Below are 24,730 nucleotides of genomic sequence, written 5' to 3' on the forward strand. Positions count from 1 at the left end.
CAAACCACTTATCAACATTGACAACCATTTTGGCCGCCTATCGGTGACGTCAATCGGTGCTCGACAATCTAGGATCTCAGTGCGTTTATTTGAACGATATTCGCGTTCGCAAAATCGCTCTTCTTGATTATCTTTCTATTCTATCAATAGTATTTTTAATTTATTTAATGTAATATTTACAAAATTTACTATTTAATATTTTTTTTATATATTTTTTTTTCATATTTATCATTCTAAAATATATTATTTTTCTTCTTTTAGTATTGAAAAGTTTTTAATAGAGAAATTAATTCATAATCTTATTATTATTTTAATTATGTGTATTATAATAGAAAATAATTTTATTTCACTGAATAAGAAATATAATTGAATGTATTTAAGGCTGTTTTAAAATAAAGCTAAAATATATTAGTTTGGAAACGTTTATTTGATATATATATATATATATAACTATATATATAACTATATATAATTACATATATAACTATATATAAACGCCACTTGCAACATTTTTTCGTTGGCTTGGTGCATTCAATATGATAATCGCGGTTTCTTATCTAGTTTTCTTGTCGTTTCAATGAATGATCAAAATCATTCGTTGCTTATTCTTTTTAGTGTCATGTATTTGTTAGACGAAATTTTATGTTGTGCCTTCAAGTTGTGGAACTTACAATAATTGTTGGTGTTGTATGTTAACATTAACAAGACTTTATAGAAATGGTGAATATAGACACAATACAAAAAAATTATCCGCTGCATTGGCTTGTGTGGAATAACAATTATGTAGAACTCGAAGAGGAATTATCTACAAAACTGGTTGGTAAAAAAAAAAAAAAAAAAAAAAAATTAGGAAAAAAAGGAAAAAAAAAAAGAAAAGTGTCGATTATTATCTGTGATTAAACTAATGATGACAATAAAAATATGTGAATTAACTATTCAATTGTTTTTTTTTTTTTTTATAAAATGTACATATATGTGACAGATGACAATTTATATTTTATGTTAGACATAATTGTAGTTCATAATTACAATAAAGAAAGATATATATATATATATATATATATATATATATACGTGATAAAAATATCTTTATTGATATTAAAAAAAATTGTTTGTGTATTGTTAATGTATAAAATATAAATTTAATTTTTTTTTCAATTATATTTGATAATATAGCATTATATAATAAATACATTATTAATTTTTAAATTATTGAAATTAATTATATATTATTATTATTGATTTAAGAAAATTATTTGATACACTGTCAGAATTTGATGAATGAAGCCTTGCATGAGTTTGAAACCATAAATGTTCATCAACTTGTAACTTTTGATATTATGTATTTAATATATCATTGATGAATTTGATAAAGTTTATAAAAGGACTACTATGTTAATTATTAATATGAGTATTTAATATCATTTATAATTGAAAAAAAAATAAAGGAAAATGTTTTTTAATATTAATTCATATGTATATTTCTTAAGATTTAAATCTTATATTTTGTTTTTTAAATATATTTAAAATATTTTAATAATATTTTATTTATATTATTGTGTATTAAGAAAATAATATTTTATTTTTTATAGCATAATATTGAAAAACTTGATAATAGAGGAAGAACACCATTGATGTTAGCTGTAACTTTGAGTCATATTGAATCTGTTGGAATATTATTACAACATGAAGCTAATGTTAATACAGAAAATACTCAAGGATGGACTGGTATTAATCATATAATTTTATTTAATAAAGTATCAAATTAATTAATATTATAATTTTAATTTTATCATTATTGTAGTGGTACAAGAGGCAGTTGGTACAGGAAATCCTGAATTAATACAAATGGTGTTAGCACATAGGGATTATCAAAGATATTGTAATCGAGTAGCTGGTATTCCAGAATTGCTTCATAAACTTAAACAAGTGAGTTAAATTATATATCTACAAATATTTATGAGAATTGTGAAAATTTTTTAATTAACATTTCCATTAAACAAATGTTCATGAATAGAATTTTTCTTTTTATCTTTTAAATAATATAATATAAAATACAAATAATAAATCAAAAAGTTCAAAAATATTTGTGAAACATTAAAAATAATAAAAATTTTGATATCTATAAATTAAAAAAATATATTTTCAGGCTCCTGATTTTTATGTAGAAATGAAATGGGAATTTACTAGTTGGGGTAATTATAGATTTTATAACTTTTTCATTGTCTTTAATTATAAATATTAAATTAAATTAATTTTTTTTTTATTATTAGTTCCTCTTGCCTCTAGAATATGTCCTAGTGATACTTATAAAGTATATAAACAAGGCAGTAATGTGCGAATTGATACAACTTTATTAGGATTTGATCATACAAAATGGCAACGTGGAAATCGTAGTTATGTTTTCAAGGGACAAAGTGAGTAATTGAATATAATTCTTTGCATGAACATTAATATAAATTTATTTTAATCTTCAGGTTTTTTGTGTCTTTTTCTTTTATATTAATAGTAGAGTTTTTTTATTTATTCTTTAATTGTATATATTAAATGCAAGCTGCATCACATGTACCTGTGGCAATTAGATGTGAACGGAGTTATGTGTTCAGTATGGTTGGACATGAGTCAGGTGACAGAATTACTTCTAAAATTAAATTGTCATGTGCAGAATCATAGAAAATATAATAAAACATCTCTGTAAAATAGAAAAATTTTCTATTTCTTATATATATATTTATTTGTATATTTCTATTTCTTATAATTTTCTTGTAATTTTATTACTTTTATTATTTTTTTAAAAAGCTGATATAATAAACTTGAAACTTTAAATGGTAAGTGTAATATAGATATTGTAATAAAAATAATTATTATTAATATGTTATTTATATCTGTATGTTTTTTATGAGTAATTTAATATAGTAACAAATTTGAAAAGTTTTGATTAAAATTGCTGTAATAGTATTAATAGTAAGAAATTTTAAATTTAAGTAGAAAACTTTATTTGAATAAATCTTTTTAAATATATATTTTTAATAATAATAATAATAATAATAATAATAAAATTTATTTATACAGATGATGGAGCAACAATGATGGAAGTAGATCACAAAACAAGAAAAGTATATGTCGAACATATTAAACTCGTAGATATTGATGATATGCAACTAATGGAACCCTCTGAAGAAGGAGTACTAGCTCGACTTACAAATCCAATAGTTACTACATATATAGATACAGATAAAATTAGTTTTGAACGGTAATTGTTTTTCTTTATCATTCCTATTAGTATTATTATATATACATTTATTAATAATTATTTATGTTTAATTAGTAATAAAGCTGGTTTATGGGGATGGCGCTCTGATAAAAGTGAAGTAGTTAATGGACATGAGTGTAAAGTGTTTAGTGCATGTAATGTAGAATTAATAACAAAAACTCGATTAGAACATTTATCTGAACCTGATAAGGCACGGGCTCGTGCACCTCGTACACCTCTTCAATCATTTCTTGGTATGGCTGAACAGCAGCAAGAGAACAGTAATAGCGCAACTACTAGTGTAATTTTCTTTTCTTATACATTTTTCTGTATATATATATAATGTGCAATAACACGAACAATGAAATTCATTTATCATTTGTTTTTAGGAAGAATATAATAATATTGGAAATCCTTCTAATATAACAGCTGAAGAATATTTTGATCCAGATGTTGATTTGAATGGAAGAGATATAGGTAGACCAAAAGAAGTTAATACAAAAATTCAAAAATTTAAGGTATTATAATAAAACATTAACAAATCTAAAAAAATCTAAATTTATTAATAAATATATAATATTATTGTATATATAATGAATATAATCAAATATAAAACAATAGGCAACTTTATGGCTTAGTGAACAGTATCCATTAAGTCTTCAAGAACAAATTATGCCAATTGTTGATCTTATGGCGATATCTAGTTCACATTTTGCAAAACTAAAAGACTTTATTCAAATGCAACTACCAGCTGGATTTCCTGTTAAAATTGGTTAGCTTTAAATTGTTTTTATTTATTCTTTTTAGTATAAATTATAATTTTTAAGTATTCGAATTTTTTTTACAGAAATTCCTTTATTTCATATATTAAATGCAAGGATAACATTTGGGAATATTTTTGGTATGGATCAAGAAGTACCTCACGTAGGACATTTACAAGAAACTAATAGAATGACTTGTTTAGTTGATGATATTTGTTTTGAAGCGCCAATGGGATATGTAAAACTAGGTAAGTTTAATATTTATACAAATTAAATAAAAGTATTCATAATTTATATCTTTATTATTTTATTTTTAAATACACTGCATTCATTTGATAAAACTTTTTTATTGTCACAATATTAATATATAATTGTAATTATTTATTTAGCAGGTACTGAAGTTCGGACACAATTTAGTATGGAAGAAGAGGATGATCTATTACAATTTGCTATTCAACAAAGTTTATTAGAAGTTGGAAGTGAACGTGATGAGGTAGAATATTTAAAATTATTATATTTTTATATTTTATTAAAAAATATTTTCTTAATAAAAACAAATTCTTATAATTTAATATTATTTATTAAGGTTGATATATGGGAAGCCTTAAGAGCGCAGAAACCATCACGACCTACTACGCCTAATATGACTACTGAAGAAGAAAGGCAGCTACAAAGGTATGAAAATATTCGTTTATACGAATATTATTTCAGATATTTTGCTTTTATTTTAAAAGTTCTAAAATTTTATTTTGCATGTGTTCTTACTCAACAATTAAAATTCAGAAAGGTGGGTGATAGATTGCTATAAATATTAGATGCATAATAAATTAACAATATATACGTATGTAAACATTTTTACAGAAAATTCAAGGAATTGCAGCAGATATTAAAAAAAAAAATCCAATTTATTTTGACATTTTATTTTTTTTTTATATATTACACATTTTTTAAGTACATATTAATGTACGTATAGAACATTATTATTAGGAAATTTTTTTTTAATAAGTAATTGTAAATTTTTATCCTTTCTTCTCTCATGTGTAAAACAGAGCTATACAGGCAAGTTTGGCGCTTTGTCAAGATAGTACTGCTGGATGTGCGAGCGGTCGAAATAACACGGATAAAACAAATGACTTAGAAAACAGTGATTCGCTCGAAGATACAGCGGAACAATTAAGATTGGCGTTAAGACTTTCGGAATTACAACAATTAGAAGAAGAACAGCGTCGATTATTAGAAGAAGAAACGTTTCGACAAGTGTTGGAATTATCTCTCACAGACAAATGAATGTGCAATAGTCATAGCAAATTTGATTAAGTTATACTTCCACGACTACGTGAAATCTTCCAAAAGCATGGCTATTAAACGCGAAATCATTTCCTACAGTTCATAAAACGCATTAAATAAATCTGTTGTTTACAACAGTCATTTGTTATAATATATATAAATAGTTAAAATATGTATAACTATATATATATATATATATGTATATGTATATGTTTATGAATACATATACACATACAAATATGTATATATATATATATACACACAATCGAACGGTGGAGATAATATAACATTAACTATGAAAGTAAATAATTTAAATTATGTTATTTATTTCTTAGCTACATTTTATATGAATTAAAAAATTGAGTATGGAGGAATACATGGTATACTATGCATAATACTCAGAAGTCTTGAAAATTACAATTGCTCTAACAGAAAGATCAGAATATTTCTGGCTTTCCAAATTATATTCGAATTAAATGATATTAAATAAAGATAAATTCTTACTGAAAGTATTGTAAGTTATGACTGTCAATATTTCAAATAAAAAGCTTGTAATTCTCAAGTCTTCAATGATTATCCGTTTTATCCTTTTTCCTAATAATTAGATTCGAATTTTCAAAAATTTCTAGTATCAAAATTTAGGGATATATAGTTAATATTTTATCGAATAATCTACTAACAAAACTGCCTCTTAATGTTCAGGCAATTAAAACTATTCCAAGTTCCTTTTTATACCCGTGATAAAATAATTGTAAGTAGCATTTCAATTTATTAAAAATAGCAATGATATAACAAAAATGTATTATTTATTTCTTACAGTTTATGCATTGTAGATAAATAATTTTGTTGAAATGTTTAGTACAAATTAAGTGTATGAAATAAAAGAAAAAAACAATTATTAATTAATTTGTTGTCAGTATACCAATAGTTTATCAAGAGATATATGTAATAATTACATATCATTCTGTAAAAATTTCTATTTCAAAATTGAATTATTACTTAAAATAGAATCTTTTTTATAAATGAAATAATTGGTTATAATGAAATGTAATTGTAATATATTATTAATATGATAAAAAGGTATATTTCTATAAGTAGTATATAACAAGTATAAGTACGTGTACAAAATAAAATATGTAGAAAAAGTATGAAAAAAAAATATTTATATAACATAAGCAGAAATTATATTTATTATTAATAGATGATAGTAATTAATTTGTCAGATAATAATTCATTCAAATTCTGATTGTGCCCTGAAAGAAAAAAAAATAATTTTATAATTATAATTATAATTACGTTTCACAGTATAAAAAAATTTGAAAAATATTTTCGTGTTTATCTATTTATAATCCGTTAAATAATTTGAAGATATTTAATATGTACCTCTTAAATATAGTATTTAATATATTTGCACTTTGTGTGAAACGTTGTTCATTCTTATATGCTTGTTGATACCATTTTTTGCGCACAGCATTCCAATGTATTCTGTGTTCTCTTAACAACATTTCTCGTGATTTTAGAGTTTGTCCGTCCTGGAATATATTATGTATACATATTTACGAATTTATGATGTATTAGTTAAATTATCTTATAAAAATAGACAAAATAAGAAGATTTATCAACATAAACATCTTACATAATCTAAATTCAATTCCTCTTTTTCTCTAATTATTGGTGAGGGTATACGATTTCTAGGCATAGCTTCTTCACAAGGTAATGGAGGTGGCAAATAATAAACATCACGAACTTCTCCATTACTATCTAATATATTATTGCTTATATTAACTTCATTTAATATCTCTGGACTCGGACTACGTATTCTAAACAAAAAAAGTATTTTGCTATTTTTTTTATCTTAAAATATATATAATAAATCATTAAAATAATTTCTTCTACAACATGTCATGAATAATTAATATTTATAATTATGTTAAAATTAACATTAATTTTGTATTGATATATTTTTTCTATTAAATATATATAGTAACATAATAATTTACATTATGTAAAAAATTTTTAAAAAATTCATTATAAATATTTATCTTTAACATATATAATTAAATGCTCAAACTAGATTATATTTGTAACTTTTATACTTTTAACTATTTTGCAATATAATAATAAAAATGAATTACTTATTAAGATAATCAAAAATTTTTATATATTATTTTAACACATATGATTAACACATATGAAACAATATTAAAATTGAATATTAATAAAACTATTATATATGTAAAAATGAATAATATTTGAATTTATAATTTATAATTTTTTTATTATTGTTTTTTATTACTCATTATTATTGTTTTTTATTACTCACTTCGGAACAAGATTAGGATTTCTTGGTTGATTTGCCATCCATGCTCTACATATAGGATAAAGTGGTGTATCTTCTTGAAATTGTGCTAAATCAACACTTCTATCAAATAATTTCATTACATAAGTATGATGAAATGCAGTATCCATTTGTACTTGTCTACGACGTCTTACTTTACGTGGTTGTTGAAAACCCATTGATTTTGTTCTATATATGTTATCACTACATAAAAATTCATTATTTAATGATTTATAATAAATAGATAAAAGAAATTATGCACATTAAAAAGGTTACATTTTTTTTATTTGATGTTTATAGTCTTGTGTAGAACTCTCTTCACTTGAATCTGCTGATGATCCTGTATCACTATGTTGTAATAACTCTCTGAGAGCTCCTTTCAAACGATCTCTTGCAACAAGTACATCACTGTCTCCTATAGAATAAAATATATTTTATTATTAATTATTGCACACATTAATGTAATATTTTAATTATTACTAATGATATTATGAAATATGAACAAGTTTTTGTTACCTAATTCATCTTTTATTTCTACTTTTACACGACCGGGTATTGGTACAGGTGGTGGTTGATTGTTTCTTTTTTTTCCCATCTAAATTATAAAAAAATTAATATATTTATATAAATTTTTAATATTTAATATTTAATAATAATTTTTTTTAATTTTTATAGTATCATATATTTTTTTTTATTACAAACCTTTCACGTTGATTTTAACTTACTTATTAAATAATATAAATCATATTTCTTTTAGAGATAAAAATTATGTATAATTATTATTACCAAAAAAAGATAAAATATCATTTATTTATTTGTTTATTAATATTATATGTATCATTAAGAATTTGAAAAAATGAGGTTAGAATATTAAGTACAATTTATACAATATATAATTTTGTTTGATATCAATGAAAATTAAATAATTTTTATTATATCTTCAATTTTATTTTTTATTTTCAATTTTGTCAAATAGAAGTTACATTATGTTAATTAGGAACAAATATTTATTATAAAAACATAAATCAAACGACCTCCAGTAATTTTATGTATTTAACGAACTCGATTTCTTTTTCAGAGGTAAAGTATATTTTATCAGTTAATTCAATATAGTTGATATATTTATATTAATAATATCATTGATATATTTTAATTTTCAAATTTTTATAATTTTATTCTTATTATATCTTATATTTTTATTTTATTATTTTAGTTTGGTTATATCATATATTATGTTTTTATAACACGATTTAAATTTGTTTGAATTTTAAAAAAGATTTATAAAATTACATTGCAACAAAAGTAGAAATTATATGATTTTAATTGAGTTTATTGTTTTATATAAATATATATTAAAAAAAATAAATAAGAAATAATAGGAATAGTTGTACAAATTTTTAGAATTTGAAAATTAAATCATTTTAAATAATCATTTTAAATTTATATAAATTAATTGTTTTTTTAAAGTAAATTTTTAAAAAAAGAATTTTCAACATGTAGAAATTTAATTTTTCAATAATATTAAATATTTTAAACTGAATATAATTTTTATATATTTTAGATTGTTGAAAACAAATAAAAAGATGCAGTGGCTATTAAATATTCAAATATTTTTAATTATTAATGGAATAAATGTAATATTCACATTTACACATAATTGTGTTTTGCATAATAAAGATTATAGATGTAAACTAGGAACAAAAACACCATATAGATTTATATCAAATTATAATGATTCTCCTCTTGAATATTCAGGTAATATTTAATTGAATAAGATTAAAGTATTACTCTTTTTTTTATTCCATTAATAACAAACTTTTATCAAAATTAAATTATAGGTTGTATTTCAAAAAAAATATGGTTGCTTTTAAGACATGGTACACGATATCCTGGTAAAAAATATGCATCATCTATGATAGAAAAATTGCCAAAATTAAAAAAAATTATTCTAGATAACTATAAAGAAAACAAAACAAAATTTACAAAAGAGGAAGCAGTTTTATTTAAAGAATGGAAAATTAGTTTTAACGAAGATGATATCATGAAATTAACAGAAGAAGGTGAAGATGAAATGATTGATATTGGAGAAAGATATCAATCCAGATTTCCTAATCTTATGCCAGAAATATATAATAATCAGACTTATAAGGTAAATAATAATATATATATATAATAATATATTTTTTTTATTTTTAATACATTTTCTTAATTAAATAAGAATTAATTTTAGTTCAAATACACTGCTACTCAACGCACAGAAGAAAGTGCTAAAAATTTTGTTATTGGTTTATTTGGAAGATACAATAGTCATCAAGTTCAGTATCCAAAAGCAGAACATAAGGATCCTATATTAAGAGTAATTTACAATTACGTAATTTAATAATTATGTGATCTTCTATTATATGATGATTTTTTAAGTTTCTAGTTTTATAAACGTTGCGAACGTTGGCGTTCTGAAATTGACAAAAATCCAAACTCGCGCGTAGAAAAAGACAAATTTTTGAAAAGTGAAATTTATAAGAAAATGGTAGATGATGTTTCTGCACGTATTGGTTATCAAATTAATCAGGGTATGCAGAATGTATTGCAATTAATTTCACAATATGAAAAAAAATATATCATAAAAAAAAAATATTTCAGAAAATATATATTTAATGTATTTGATGTGTGGATTTGAAACAGCATGGAATAAAAACTTTGAATCACCATGGTGTAAAGTATTTTCATTATATGACTTCAAGGTATATTTTTAAATTTGATTTAAATTTATTAAATTTATTGAATTTGTTAACTTAAACTATTAATTGATATTGTATTAGATACTTGAGTTTGCTGATGATTTGGAATATTATTGGAATGATGGATATGGCTATAAATTATCTTATGAGCAAGCATGTCCTGCTTTGAGAGATGTTTTTAACTTTTTTGCGTAAGAATAAATTTTCTTCAAAAATTGAAATATTTATTATATTATTAAAATATATTATTAAATATATTATTAAAATTTTATTTTCAATTTATAGATCAGATGAAGAATTGTTAGTGTCAGCATATTTTACCCATTCAGGCACTATTTTAAAGTTGCTAACTCTATTAGGAGTTGCAAAAGATGATCAACATTTAACACACGATTTATTTTCGTTATATGCTGACGACAGAGCTTGGAGAACTGGGATTATTGATACTTTCGCATCTAATATTGCATTCATTTTATATAAGTAATTATTTACTTAAATTTTTAATATATAATTTAAGTAATTATAATACTATAATTATATATAATATTGTAATTTTTTTTATTTTAGTTGTTCTGGAATTTCCAGTGTTCTTTTTATGCATCAGGAAAGACCATTATATTTACCAGGATGTCCTATAAATATACCATGTTCATTGTCTACTATGAAAGCACTTTATCCTGACCAAGAAGAGGAGTGTCAATTCGAAAGAATGTGTTCAATGATGGAATCATCATAAAATAATGTAGAATTATGATTTTAATTTTAAAAATTATATTATTACATGTTTTTATAATTCATTATATAAACTAATTCAATATGATTCATTATATAAAATAACAATACAAAATAAAATGAGTGAATTGATTATTTTTTTTATAAAAAAATTTTTTTGTACAAAAAAATTAATTCATTGCATTTCATTGCATGAAATTGTATTTTTATTTGTTTATATTCATTATTGTCTTGTCAAAAAATCTTATAATTGTTTTCTTCAAAAACTTGATAAATCCAAATCGAAATTTTAACATTGTTAAATGAAAATCGTAATCAAAGAGAATAAAAAATAAAGATAGAGTAAAACTTATGAAATTAGCGTTATTTCTGAATATTTTTAAGATTAAAATAATATAAGATAAGCAAATAATGAGGGTAACTAAAAATTGACCAATAGTGTTATTTATTGAATGATAAAAATATCTTTTTTTAGGAAAAAGTAAAGGATAAAGTAGAGTAAGAATTGAAAATCAGCCCCATCTTTTGAGTATTTTTTTGGTAAGAAATGTCTGTTTTAGAGATCAAAAGATGGCGTTGATTCTCAATTCTTATTTTATTTCTATCCTTCTTCTATTATTCTCTCTTTCTCTTCATTAGTTTCATTTGCGACACTCTGAAGATGGCATTGATTTCCATATTTTTATCTTATCTCTATCCTTCTTCCACTATCTACTATCCTTGTTTGACATCATAAAGATATTCGAATATCTCCTTGCTTATTCTACATTATATACAATATAATTTTTCTATTTCTAAAAATAAAAATTTTCTATTAGTAGGGAGTATTTATAATCAGTATACAAACTCAAATATTTGTTATATTGATTTGGGATAGCATGTAAAAATTAATTCAATCTATAACGATGTATTGATTACAATTGATTATGCAACGTAATATTATATTATAGATTTTATTTACACATACCATATAATTAATAATTTTAATAAATTAATGACATTATCTATATTTGTTAATTTTCAATTTTAATTTTGATATATGTAAATTGAATAAATAATATTGAATTAATCAATGGATCGATATATTATTGTATCATATATTGATTTGTCAAATTTAATTACGTTTATCGATATTTATCTGAATATATATTTTCCAAAATCCAGGTTTTTCCATACTACTGATACATCAATCGAATAAAATATACAATAAATAATAGAGAACGAGCAAAAATCCTATATATGCAGATTCTCAATATCTCATAGTATAATTACTCGGCAATTCGGCAGTTTTATTGCCCGATAACAGGACAGTATCCTTCTACTTCGGATGCCCGCCCTTATCGTGTCTCGGGCATCGAATCGTGGCACGAATCGTACGCGAGTATAAATCTGACAATCGTAGGAATCTATGAACAAAAGTGGAGCCACTTACATGCGCGTAAAGTCAAATTTATGGAAGGTGTGGGCATATAAATGCGCGACGTGCCATAAATTTAAATGTTGGACATAGTCGGAGCGAGATGGTGGAACTAGATGTGTATGTGTGTATGTTTGCGCGTGTGCGTGCGTGTATGTGTGTGCATGAGTGAGTGAGTGAGTGAGTGAATGAGCGAGGAGTGAGTGAATGAGCGAGTGAGTGCGTGAATGAGCGAGCGAGTGAGCGAGCGAGCGAGTTAGAGAGAGAGAGAGAGAGAGAGAGAGAGAGAGAGAGACGAAAGGAGAGATATCAGAGTTTTGGAATGTATTAACGATATTGTTGCGACATTCGCGGATTCACGCGCGGTGCGTCCTTCTCGAAGGAAGGAACTCTCGAAATGGAATAACAATTTATTTTGAACGGAAATGCCCGAAGGAGACAGTCGCAAATCATAGATGGTGCGTTGAATTTCTATATACATTAAAATATCTTCATTTATAATTGCCACACACTTTATTTTTTTCTATTTTTTTGACGAAAAAATTAAGAAAAAACGGATATATATTACAATTTTTTCGATACATTCTTCCATTGGATACTTTTCTATTCAATCTTGTTTGTATCAATTTACGAATTTACGCCACGTTCTAATTCTAGTGATATCTTGATGATAAAGTATAAAGGCAAGATGGTATCATATCATTATACTGCCCATATATAAAACTGATCTTTCTCCAAAAATCAATAATTCAACAAAATTATAACATTTTTCTTGGTTTCCTTGGATTATATATAACAACTCGCATCACTGCGTCCAATTTCAATTTACCTCTGGCCAAGCGTTGCCTCGTTAACCGGATGCTCTCCGTCTCGGGATTAGCGTTTTTCCGGTGTTATAAGTAGCCGGCGTCGATCGGGTTTCATGGAGAAACGGAAGTCGGTTGTAAGAGGATACTGGAAGTTGGAATTATCTCGTTCCTCTTGATCCTTTTTTCTTCGTTTATTTCCTAGGATAATATTCCTATGCTGTTGGACATTGTTATATATTAGAATAATACATGGTGCTTTTTTTTTTTTTTTTTTTTTTTTTAACTGGATATTTTACCGATCTAACGGTCTTCATTTCAAAAACGACACGGGATATAATAACGTTTCAAGTAATTATACGAACGAGATATAATAAATAATAATTTGATTCCATTTTTATTTATTTCAGATATTTTGTTGCGCAATTATATGCACAATCTTCAGATTTTTCTACATTTAAATTTACATTTCGAAGATCAAAAGATACATTCTATACGTGTTATGATTTCGTTCTCTCTATATATTCATGGAACATAAAACAAAATATACAAAAATACTTGTAATTGAACAAATAAACATCCCGTAATCTAACATTTTTCGTATTTTTTCCAGGTATTTTCATGCGAGATTAAAACGAAACTCCGTATATATATACACATATAATATATACATATATATAAATGGAGTAGCTGGTATTAAAGATAGCGGCGGTCAAAGTCCATCCCTAGAGGAGGTAAGGGAAAAAGAGACCTTCACGATGAAGTGTAGATAAGAATGAAATATATTGGAAGGAGCTCCAGGGGCAGCTGTCTGGCGACGATTTTGCATTCGACAAGCTAAAAGATTCACTTCGAACGCAGCAGACCGTTCCCTTCGGTAGTTACCTGTTAAACGGGGAAAGTCGTGGGTGGGCGTTTGCGGTTGAATTTTTCGAGCGAATATTTCCGGGTCGCCTGAAGGCTCGCCTTGAACGATAGGTAAGTGTTGACGTATCGAATGTTTCGCGTTTACACGTGTGTATTTACGTATGTGTTTATACGTTATTTTTCAATGGGATACATTTTTGCAGATTTTCGCAGATTTTCTCTTTGCGCGAAGATGTTTGAAGGAGAGATACAAAGACGTATCTGAAAACAGCATTGGGGGAAACAATAAGAAATATAATGGAATTCAACGTACGATTATTATTATATTATATCAGAATTATTTCTCCGCTTTTCATTTATTCAATATGATTCCTCTTAAACTTTGCGATACACGATCTCGCTTAATTGATACGAATAATCATAAATATCGATGGACCACATATAAGAAGGGGAATTAAATATCGTGGGAAATATCGAAACATTGAATATACGAATTTCTTAACGATTCTACTAATTTCCTAATCATCTTATAATTTTTCCAAGTATTAATTTTCCAATATAATTTTCCTTGAAAGGAATCATCTTTTGCAACTAGTCCATCTTGCATACGTTCATCGTGCACCAAGGATACAATTAAATAAGCCAACATTCGTATTGATCTCTCGTGGAATTTATCCTCCACGAAAATGGGTGAACGTCGGGGTGGTGGTTCAACCCTTGGAAGTAAATGTTCCCCATTAGACTGCGGCGGGCAAACGACGAAAGGAGGAAATCCTGCAACGATAAACTAGAGGCAGGATGAACCGGCTCGCGCACACTGCAGTTTAATGTTCGACGTTGCTACGTTGCAGAGCGACGCATTGCTAAACTCGCTGTATCAAAGCGTGACGCGCGTTCTACATTAACCGACGTCGTTCCTCCCGCGAAGAATTCCATCTGCCCCCCTTCTTTGTTAAATTTAAGATTATTGGATATATTGACGCGTTGCACGAATAATTCGTGACTTCCTAAGTTTCTCAATATATACTTGTCTCTCGTGAATGATCAAGTAATCGCACAAAGTTAGGTTAGGTTAAGAGACCTAAAAAATTTTAGGTTCCAATATTGTTACATTATTTTTTTTTTTCTCGACGATAATGGCTACACGATTAAGATAGGTTATAGTGGTTCAAAAAATTATAGATATTGAGAATCGTTATCAGCATCCAGTCGTTGTTTTAAGCAAAGTTGACTGAACAAGACCAACGACTTCACAACACGTGGAGGAAACCATACGCACACCTTCCTTTCACCGTGCATAATCATAATGTACGCGTGTGATAAGAACGAGAGGGTGAATTTGTGGAGGGTCGGTGCGTTGAAAAGGTGTCTGGTGTACGACGTGTCACGGAGCGAGGTGCCATCAGGGAACGTTGGTTCATCTAGGAAGGCGACCCTTCACAACGCTTTGTTAATGGCGCACCGTCAGAGATCATTAAAGCGATCGCAGCGCCGCGAAAATCACGCCGGAAATCGTGAAAACGACGGGTTGCGTTTTCACACTGCGTTGGCATTCTACCATCTCGGCCATTGTTAATGGTTAAACGCAACCGTCCCTGCGATAATTAAATGTAATGACGGTGGTTGAATCCCTCTACATGCGTGTCTTAACCCTCTCATGCAACTCGAGAATTGTATATACACATATATACACCTGGATATTTTTTTAAGCATCATGCTCGAGACCGTTTTTCGTGTTATCCTTGAAATTGATCATTGTTCGAATTACTGTTGATCTACGAATTTAATTACAATTTAATTAATAACTTTACCTTCTACTTAATACTTTCGATCGATGCCTTTGCCTTTTACAAAATATTCGTTATAAGATAATAAAGAAAACAGGAGGCAAGAATCTAATCCAACGTAACTCGCGTTTCATCTACTACAACTTAACTGCAACTTCTTGCATTATTTTTCTTTTTTAAATCGATCCATAATATGGCTTCCCTTATAAATATAAACCACACTTTTTTAGTATGCCGAGCCTCGAATAAGGGGTATGCATAAATTTCCCCAAGTAACGCAATTTCCCTAGGTAACAAGTTACTCGATCGGCAAGGTATTACAGGCTCGATCGGTAAAAATTGGACGGGTATCGGAGTAACTAACCAGATTGGAGGATTAGCGGAAAGAAACAAGGGAGAGGAAAGGAGAGGGGGCGAAGGAGGAGGAGAGGAATACGGCCGAGACAGAATATACCCATAAGCCGGGGAGGAAGGGGAGGTGGGGGGCCGACCATGCGTAAACGTCATCCTAGGCGCGGGGCCGTGTTTAACTCCGTTCAGCCGTGTAATCGGATTGACTCGATGCACGTGCGATGCATTATGAATCTGAGGAGTCGATAGCTTCCCTCGAACGTCTTCGACGAACATTGTATGCAAATTTGCTTACATTCGAGCAAACTTGATTAATCCCCCTTAACAAACGTACGAAGATCGATCTATTTTTATTATTTTTACCGTTTTTACTAATCATAATCGGATCGTGCGTGTTTGAAATTTGAATTCGTTGCTGAGAGTTGGGCAACTGGGCGATTTTATTAGTGAATGTGGTTATTAAAAAAGAGCGAAACGCGCGTCAACCAATTGAATTTTTCCCCCTTTTTCCACTTTTAACGAAATAAATAGGAAAATTGTAACAAGAGGAAAATTAAATAACGACAGGATTAATCGATAGCAGATTTTATTCGCGGATTTCGCAGATGATGAAAATGATACGGAGCAAATGAAAATGATACGGATGAATTGGAAGATTACTGTGGTGTCGAGTAGATACTAATTTTAGCGAAATATATTATGGAACTAACGAATAAAATACCATCGAGAACATAGGAATAAAAGAAATTGAAGAAAATTGAATTATCGAAGGAGTTAATCTATTTTATTTGCATAAAACAATGATCTTAAGAGATCTTAATCACGAGATAGATATTAATGTATCAATTTTTGATTGAATAATTTTCGAGATCGATATTTTATTTTCAGACCATTTATTTAATGTACAAATACATGCGAGCCATCAAACATATAATTATACGAATATCGCGCGCGATTAAAATAAGGAAAAGTATAAAAATAATAGAGAAGCAAGGAAAGGAAGGAAAATTAAATCGAGAAAAGTTAATTATAACAAGATTCTTTTCAGAATTCGTTGTACGTGTATACGCATATATAAAAGTAATATGGAACATAGTTGATCTCTCGGTTATGAAAAATATCGTATAATAGACATTTTAATTAAATTTTTCAGAATATAATTTATTTTCAGACCGTCGTTCACACTCTGTTGTTCGCCTGTTGGTCTAAAAACGAAGGCAACCAGAAATCTGCGATGCAGCTAAAAATTCCGGGAGAGAACGTTTTCAATAACGTGATTATATAAAAGATGAGAAAAAAATTTCGATAACGAAAGGAATGTTTTTAATAAAAAGGACCCATCGTTTCATCGAAAATTCAAAAGTTTTTGATTCGACGTCGACGAGTGATTGAGGAATTTTTGTTTACCAAAAATTTCTTATTAATAACAATAAAAAAAGATTCTTCGTTGAAGAATTTTTTTTTAAACAACAAATGAAATTTCTTTTTTTTCATCATCATTCCTATAGATTGAGGATATATATCTGTCATCTTATTACGAAAAATCATCTGAATAATTATCGAGTTATATTGAATAGAAGAGAGGAATTTTTTTTTTTTTTTTCAAAAAATGTAGCTGAATTAAATTTTTAATAATTTTTCGAACGTGAAAATGATTTCAATGTAAAAAATGCACACACATATACACCAGAAAAAGAAATACATATACATAGAATTGTAGATACTTTTCGAATTATAAAAAAATTATTCCAATGATTGAATTGTATATAACCTTTTCAAAAAAAAAAAAAAAAAAAAAGAAACAAAGTTAAACGAAACTTTTAATATTTTATTAAAATATTAGTAGATAAATCAACAATACGTATGGAAAATACGCAACAACTGTATGGAAATACATGACACGTGTGGAATTAATGAAAATTTGTCAGAACGATCACCGAGTTATACTACTGTGTAAACGGAAATTTTATTGAAAATAAAGCTAAACGAAATTTAAAAATTTTTATATCAAAACGATCACACCGATGAATACACATGGAAAGAACACATCGACAATCGCATACCAAGTGTGAATACGCGTTGAATTAACGATACATTGGCAGAAATGTCACCGAGTTATTCCACTGCAAATTTTATTGAAAACTTTTTCAAATAACCGAAACCAAAAAACGAAATCTTAAATTTTTCTATCACAAAGATGGAAGTTGGTTAAAGAAAAAGAGACGCGTTGCAGGCGATAAAACAGGAAAGGGGAGAAAACAAAGAGAAAGAGAATTCGTTTAATTAGAAACTACTACTACTACTGGAAAACGTGGAAGAAGTGGGAGTATCCCTGAATACATAATCAACTTGAGTTTTCGCTTTGGACCATTATTTTTCTCGTTGACGAAGTGTTCAATGAACAGAGTCCAAGAAAACTTGATTGAATTCGAACTGCTAAATGAATTATCGAGAAAAAAAAAAAGAAAAAAGAGTTACACGAAATTAAAATCAAAACAAGATTCAAATATAATTTCATGTAAATTATTCGAAACAAAAATTATTAAAATATACTTGAACTCTACAAATAATCTAATCAGATAAAATTATAATTTCAAACATACACTCTCGATAAAATAATAATCGATCAAGATTTACAAACTTCCATTAGAAAATTGAATATTTTTGTATGAACTATCGAAGTATTAAACGATTCTCTTTCTCCTCCTATTCGATAATAATCCATCTATTGAATCGAAGAGAAAGATTCAATGAAATCCGATACGTCAAAAGATCAAAACCAATAAATACAATTTACTTGCGCGATAAACAATATCGAATACGAGAAATTCACAAATAATTCTCATCCACCATAACCGTAAAGAAAAAAAAAAAATACATAACACCATCGATCATCGGCTCGATCGGTTGTTCGTTCAACATTCATCCTTTCGTCACTTCCTCTTCCCATTTCCCCAGAATCTCTATCTCCGTGATCCCTCTCCCTCCCCCTGCCATTCATAGAACTCGATCGACTCGGTGGAGCAAAAAGGACGCCTCTGCATATAATATACACGTATACACACACGTATGTATATGCGTGCGAGTGTGTTTCGTGAGTTCTTTTTATTTTTTTTCGAGATATAACGGAGTCGTGCAGAGAATAGCGCGGAACGCGCGATTTAACCCCGTCGCGTAACCACCCCCCTCGGCCATTATATCGTCGCGGCACCCGTAAATCCATTTTTACGGTTATTCTCGATACCGTAGAAATCAATAATCGTCTATAAAACGGTATACTTTACTCGGCCGGCATACGTTTCCGTATTCCCTCGCTTAAACACGAGGAGGAGCATCTATCATACGATACATCGTGCACATTGTTGGTGAAGAAGAGAGAGCTCTCTCTCTCTCTCTCTCTCTCTCTCTCTCTCTCTCTCTCTCTTTCTGATACGTTTTCATGTAACGAAACGCGGGCAAGGAAGAATAGAAAATTGTCAAAAGCATCGAAGTTGCTTACGAGAGATACACATATTGTATAGAAGGAACTAATATATTTTTACACGGGTTTTTGAAAATTTGGTATAAAATTATTTTTTTTTTTTTGCAGGATGTGTTTGCGATATTACGTGGACGAGAACAAAATACGAGGTTGCGCGATAAACTGTGACGAAATTATACGAGAGAGGTTGTTATTATTATTATTTTAGAGGCTTTAAAAATTAAGAGTTTTTAAATTTTTGCACATCCTTTAGAGTCGTAGTCTACTTGTTTGAAACGGACAATAGTTTATCGAATCTTATCTAGATATAAATAAAGGCTGTAAAGGTATCGATTATTTTATATTCTTCTTTATGGATGCTTGTTATTTCTTTTATATATTTTCCTTTTAACGGATCGAAGTCGAGAGAAATTTTTTAATGGAAGAAGTATGAAGTTTCTTTTTTTTTTTTTTTTTTTTTTTTGTAAAGGAGCTTGTTATCTCTTTCATTTAGAGATTGTTTTGTATTTAAAAATCTTTCGTGAAGGAAAGTTGGAGGATTTGAATTGGGGAAGTTATAGCGAAGAAGTTGATGCCAATGATAAGAACGAATTGATCAAGAGGTTTCTAAAATTGATATGGTGTAAAGAAAATAAATAAATTTGAACAATATTGAAATCTTTTGTCACGCTTCGATCAACAATATCGTACAATCGTGAAACTTAAAATTTTACCAAAAGAGGGGATCGAGCGGTTATTTTTTTACGGCTCGCCGAAACACTGAATGTTTTCACGTAGAAATGTAGAAGCTATGTAACTCTAAACTCCCCCCCCTTCCCCCGTTAGGACTGAAGCAAAGCAAACATTTCCATGGGGGATTCGAAGTTCCGCGAAACGGAAACAACAACGAGACCTCTCAATTACTCTAATTGCGTGCTTGAAAAAACCAACCCGAACTCTGAACAATTCTTCATTAAATCCTCGGCCAGAGGACTGTATCCATTCAACGATCGTGTCTTTCCTTTTTTACTCTACACCCCTTTCGAAAGCTAATTTTCGATCGATGAAATTTTACACGAACTGAATTTCGAGCGAAAAATTTTTATCGAATCCTATTAAAATTAGAAAAACTTTGAACAGCTGTAATTCCGAAGATAATTACTTCCGGTCAACGAGGGAAGAATCGTTAGAAGCGCAGAACCTTACCCTTCAAAATGCTTTTCGATTTATCTCGATACGACTTCCGGTTTCCGAGATATCGTCGTGCAAAGAAAAAGATAATTTTTAATCATTCATCTTAAACCCGATTCATCCTATTAAAATTACGAAAACTTTGAACAGCTATAACTCCCAAGATAATTACTTCCGGTCAACGAGGGAACGATCGTTGGAAGCGCAGAATCTTGCCCTTCAAAATGCTTTTCGATTTATCTCGATACGACTTCCGGTTTCCGAGATATCACCGTGTAAAGAAAAAGATAATTTTTAATCATTCATCTTAAACCCGATTAATCCTATTAAAATTACGAAAACTTTGAACAGCTATAACTCCCAAGATAATTACTTCCGGTCAACGAGGAAACGATCGTTGGAAGCGCAGAACCTTGCCCTTCAAAACGCTTCCTCATTTATCTCGATACGACTTCCGGTTCCCGAGATATCGTCGTGCAAAGAGAGAGGTAATTTCTGATCGTTTACCATCTCCGTCCTTGTTCGGTTATTCGAACCTCTCGCTCGCTCCTCGTCTCACTGACCTATCTCGAATTCCAGACAAGTGACAGACGCGATTCCTAGAAGAACATAGCAGCATTCTAGGAAAAAATGTGGGTCACTGTGTCGCGGACTCATTCATAATTTCCGCTTAACCGCTATGAATACTTTAAATCGTTATATCTCGGGAACCGATCGAGATATCGGGATAAATCAAAAAGTGGCTTCAACGGGATAGCTTTCTCTATTATCTCAATGTATTTTAACGACGAAAATTTGTACTTTCTCCTTAATTTTTTTACTACGTAAAAAATCAAAATTTCTTCGATCCTTGATTCTATTATCAATTTATTTAATTTCACTACATTTTTACTACATCTACGTGTATACTACTACGAACGATATTATTAAACTCACATTGCACTGATATTTCAGTATTATATACCACTCAATACCATATCAAATAAACAAGAAAGGAAAAAACGATCGATCAAAGCGTCCACCTGTCGACCTCTCCTCAATCAAATCCTCAATTGGGGTGTCCCTCCATTCATCGACCTTGCCAAATATCCAAAGACGATTGACACCGGATCCGGCAGATGTGCAGGGATACACGTGGACGTGATTATTATAGGGGCGCGTGCATCTGCACGTGCACACGCGTTAATTCTGCGCGTTGATGCACCCCGGCCCAAGGCATCCACCTCCATCCACTTGTCGGTTAATTGTATTATCTATTGACTCGATTCACCGGGGCGGATAGAGAAGGTTCTTGCGTAAGGGACGTCAATGTGGGAGAAGGAGAAGGGCGGGGGTTGCATATTAATTATCTGATAATTCCTATGCTTAACGAGCCCTGACATCGTGCACGGTAACTACGTATTATATATACATATACCTGTACAAAGATCCGTGCTTTTTCGCGTTGATGGCTAGGTATTGTTCGTGGTTGCTCGGCTGCTTTGATCGTGGCTGTACGCGAGATTATTTTGCGTTTGGGTTCGTTGAGGCGTCGCGTCGCGCCCTTCGCGACACAAAGGGATGGTTGCACAAGATCTCTTCAATTTTGCATGCTTTCAAAATTCCAGCGAATCGGATATGCGCGATCACGGAGATTAAACAAAAAAGAATAACAACACCCGACGATGGAAAAACTCGAGAAGAAGAAGAAGAAGAAGAAAAGAAAGAAGCATTTGACACGATGATGATTCTTACAGGCAGATGTAATAATAAAAAGTGAATTAATCGAAAAGGGTAATAAGGACGGGGCAATAAGACTTTTTCCGTCCCGGGCAAAGTCTTTTTCAATTAAAACTTCGTAAATCCGGAGACGGGATTCGAATAAATGGGGAACGGATCGATGAAATGCATATTTGATTATTTATTTTGAATATGATTGGAATTTTAAACCGACACGTTTCGTCGCCGATAGATTCATGAATTTCAGATATTTTTTCCCCCATTGGCGTCGCAATCCATCCCTCCTCACCTCGAGATGGAAAAGCTATTTCGAAGTTCCGTGGGGAGGACCACCGTGGAAATTCGAAAGAAAGTCGTTCGATCCCCTTTCCACGAACAATGATCATTTTCATCGTGTGATTATCATGATAGTAATAATAATAATATAATATAATAATAATGCAGTAATAATAATCGACGAGTTTCTTATCTATTCGTCGCCTATGCGATTGAATTATTTACGAAGCAAAACGGAGGGGAAAGAATAAAGGAGAGATGTTTTAGATCTGGGCGGGATTTGAATTATTGACCGGATCGGTAATTCGATGCAAGAACAGTAATTTGCATCGGCGAACGAGCTATTAGCGACACTTTGCCGATCGTTCAATAAATTATTCGATTGTATTCGCGGAACGAGATGTTTGGATTTTTAAAAGATGTAGTTGAACACGATTGTTCGAAATTTGAAAATATAATGGAAATTTATAATAGAACAGTAGAAAATGTTATTGTAGAATTTGTCCTGCGTCGAATCGAGAATGAATTCGAGATTTTCGATTTTCGGTTTAGCGTAGTGATTAACGAAAAAGACATTACCACCAATCGCAATTTGTTTGTCGTTGAGTTGAGTTTGCGAATAAAATTTTCACGATTTTTGAAAAAAAAAATATATATTTTCCTCGACGCATTACCCCTGTTCTTTTTACGAGTTTATCGACTAAAAAAAAAGTTGTTATCGAACGCAATTCCATATTTTAAATTGCTTTTCCCATTGTTTGCTTTAATTCAACACAAGTTTTATGCTTTGTTGCGAATCGATTGTTTCGCCACTTTTTTTTTTTTTTTTTTTTTTATACATGGTACCACGTAAAAAAAAGAGTTCCAATCGAACTTTCAAATAAACCTGGTTTTTTTTTTCACCGCACAAAGTACAAATAATTAAAAACCACAATCAGAGATCACACACATCCGAACGTGATTATCCGAACACGTTGTCGAATGTTTTACGAATCCTGCGACAAAAGAACCACATTTCGTTAATTTTTCCTTCTTTTTTTCTCTTCCGTGTTGCGTTCCCCCCTCCCCCTCCCTCCTTCTTTCGGCAAACAAACAATTGAAAAAACTTTTATCGCGGCTCGCAACGAATAAACGCCAATTCGTGCGCTCGAATATAACTTTATGAAAATACCACGATTTCGTAATACCACGTTTGAACAATTCGAACGTTTGTTTATTTGGCAAACGATATCGGGACACGGAGGCGAGAGGTTTACATAGGAAATTAATTCAACGATTATGAAACGGTGTTTGAGGGGGGATCAATTATATTTTTAAGAGACGTTAATCAAAAACGTACGGATATTTCGGTTTAAAGTTTCATCGATTATAATTAAATCGAGTTGATTCGATATTTTTAAAAATCCCATTTCACCGACGAAATCACCCACGAATTTGAATTTTCACGTTGAATAAATTCACCATTCTACAATCTATCATTAACATTGGAATAATATTATCGCGATTAAATTAATTCCAATTCGACCGGATTTTTACTGCGGAATATAGAAAACATTTGTCCAAGATGAGATTTTAGAGCAAGATTATATTTATATAAATATTAACGACCGTTCAACAGTTTCCCTCTCACTCCTCTTCGATACCAAAATTTCTTACAAAAATCAACATCAACCCTTAGAAATATTATACGTATTTTCTTACAACTTCGTATAGCCCATATTTTTATTCTTTTATTTCGGCGGAGTGT

General features: G+C 29.2%; 3 protein-coding genes and 1 long non-coding RNA gene across 13 annotated transcripts in view; 3 read left to right on the top strand and 1 right to left on the bottom strand.

Moving 5' to 3' along the window:
• The first annotated feature begins 21 nt into the window (after positions 1-21).
• LOC100866868 (ankyrin repeat domain-containing protein 13D) lies at positions 22-5,435 on the top strand. 7 transcript variants are annotated; one of them, XM_086909783.1, is made up of 15 exons: positions 22-816; positions 1,593-1,728; positions 1,805-1,929; positions 2,150-2,195; positions 2,274-2,417; positions 2,555-2,626; positions 3,073-3,253; positions 3,329-3,554; positions 3,643-3,771; positions 3,875-4,025; positions 4,101-4,262; positions 4,404-4,507; positions 4,601-4,689; positions 4,876-4,977; positions 5,064-5,435. In XM_086909783.1, the coding sequence occupies exons 1-15, from the start codon at positions 718-720 to the stop codon at positions 5,299-5,301; spliced, it is 2,004 nt and encodes a 667-aa protein (XP_086765909.1). In that variant the 5' UTR covers positions 22-717; the 3' UTR covers positions 5,302-5,435. The 7 variants fall into 7 exon arrangements, with proteins under 7 accessions (XP_086765909.1, XP_086765910.1, XP_031775756.2 ...); XM_086909784.1 differs by having other exon boundaries at positions 4,407-4,507; XM_031919896.2 differs by lacking the exon at positions 4,876-4,977.
• A 930-nt stretch (positions 5,436-6,365) lies between these two features.
• The window catches only part of mip40 (Myb-interacting protein 40), an 80,641-nt gene continuing 62,276 nt past the window's right edge, over positions 6,366-24,730 (bottom strand). Inside the window, exons 2-8 of one of the 4 annotated variants that reach the window (XM_003698657.4) lie at positions 13,356-13,552; positions 8,156-8,234; positions 7,916-8,054; positions 7,625-7,843; positions 6,938-7,121; positions 6,685-6,833; positions 6,366-6,554 (exon numbers count right to left, since the gene is read on the bottom strand). In XM_003698657.4, coding sequence (XP_003698705.1) covers positions 6,533-6,554; positions 6,685-6,833; positions 6,938-7,121; positions 7,625-7,843; positions 7,916-8,054; positions 8,156-8,234 — 792 coding nt within the window. In that variant the 5' untranslated portion in view covers positions 13,356-13,552 and the 3' untranslated portion in view covers positions 6,366-6,532. Of the gene's footprint in view, positions 6,555-6,684; positions 6,834-6,937; positions 7,122-7,624; positions 7,844-7,915; positions 8,055-8,155; positions 8,235-8,341; positions 8,720-13,355; positions 13,553-24,730 lie in introns of those variants that run through there. The other 3 variants (XM_086909802.1, XM_031919903.2, XM_086909801.1) reach the window with 3 other exon arrangements.
• Positions 8,498-11,242, top strand: LOC116413873 (multiple inositol polyphosphate phosphatase 1). The gene is made up of 9 exons (XM_031919897.2): positions 8,498-8,719; positions 9,201-9,394; positions 9,478-9,788; positions 9,870-9,995; positions 10,065-10,209; positions 10,280-10,380; positions 10,459-10,568; positions 10,663-10,857; positions 10,945-11,242. Exons 2-9 carry the CDS (start codon positions 9,223-9,225, stop codon positions 11,111-11,113), a joined length of 1,329 nt encoding a protein of 442 aa, XP_031775757.2. The 5' UTR covers positions 8,498-8,719; positions 9,201-9,222; the 3' UTR covers positions 11,114-11,242.
• Positions 12,866-14,678, top strand: LOC147657480 (uncharacterized). The gene is made up of 3 exons (XR_015292494.1): positions 12,866-12,984; positions 13,946-14,310; positions 14,403-14,678. It is a non-coding gene; the product is annotated as an uncharacterized LOC147657480 (long non-coding RNA).

Source organism: Apis florea, unplaced genomic scaffold (assembly GCF_048593485.1).
Source record: "Apis florea isolate Af1SG1 unplaced genomic scaffold, ASM4859348v1 contig_3158_pilon, whole genome shotgun sequence".
Classification (NCBI taxonomy): domain Eukaryota; kingdom Metazoa; phylum Arthropoda; class Insecta; order Hymenoptera; family Apidae; genus Apis; species Apis florea.

Coding starts and splice junctions, on each gene's coding strand:
- LOC100866868 (XM_086909783.1), top strand. CDS start 718: ATGGTGAATATAGACACAATACAAAAAAATTATCCGCTGCATTGGCTT. Junction 2,196..2,273: donor ATGGGAATTTACTAGTTGGG/GTAATTATAGAT, acceptor TTTTATTATTAG/TTCCTCTTGCCTCTAGAATA. Junction 4,263..4,403: donor AATGGGATATGTAAAACTAG/GTAAGTTTAATA, acceptor TTATTTATTTAG/CAGGTACTGAAGTTCGGACA.
- LOC116413873 (XM_031919897.2), top strand. CDS start 9,223: ATGCAGTGGCTATTAAATATTCAAATATTTTTAATTATTAATGGAATA. Junction 9,996..10,064: donor ATAAGGATCCTATATTAAGA/GTAATTTACAAT, acceptor TTAAGTTTCTAG/TTTTATAAACGTTGCGAACG. Junction 10,569..10,662: donor GATGTTTTTAACTTTTTTGC/GTAAGAATAAAT, acceptor TTCAATTTATAG/ATCAGATGAAGAATTGTTAG.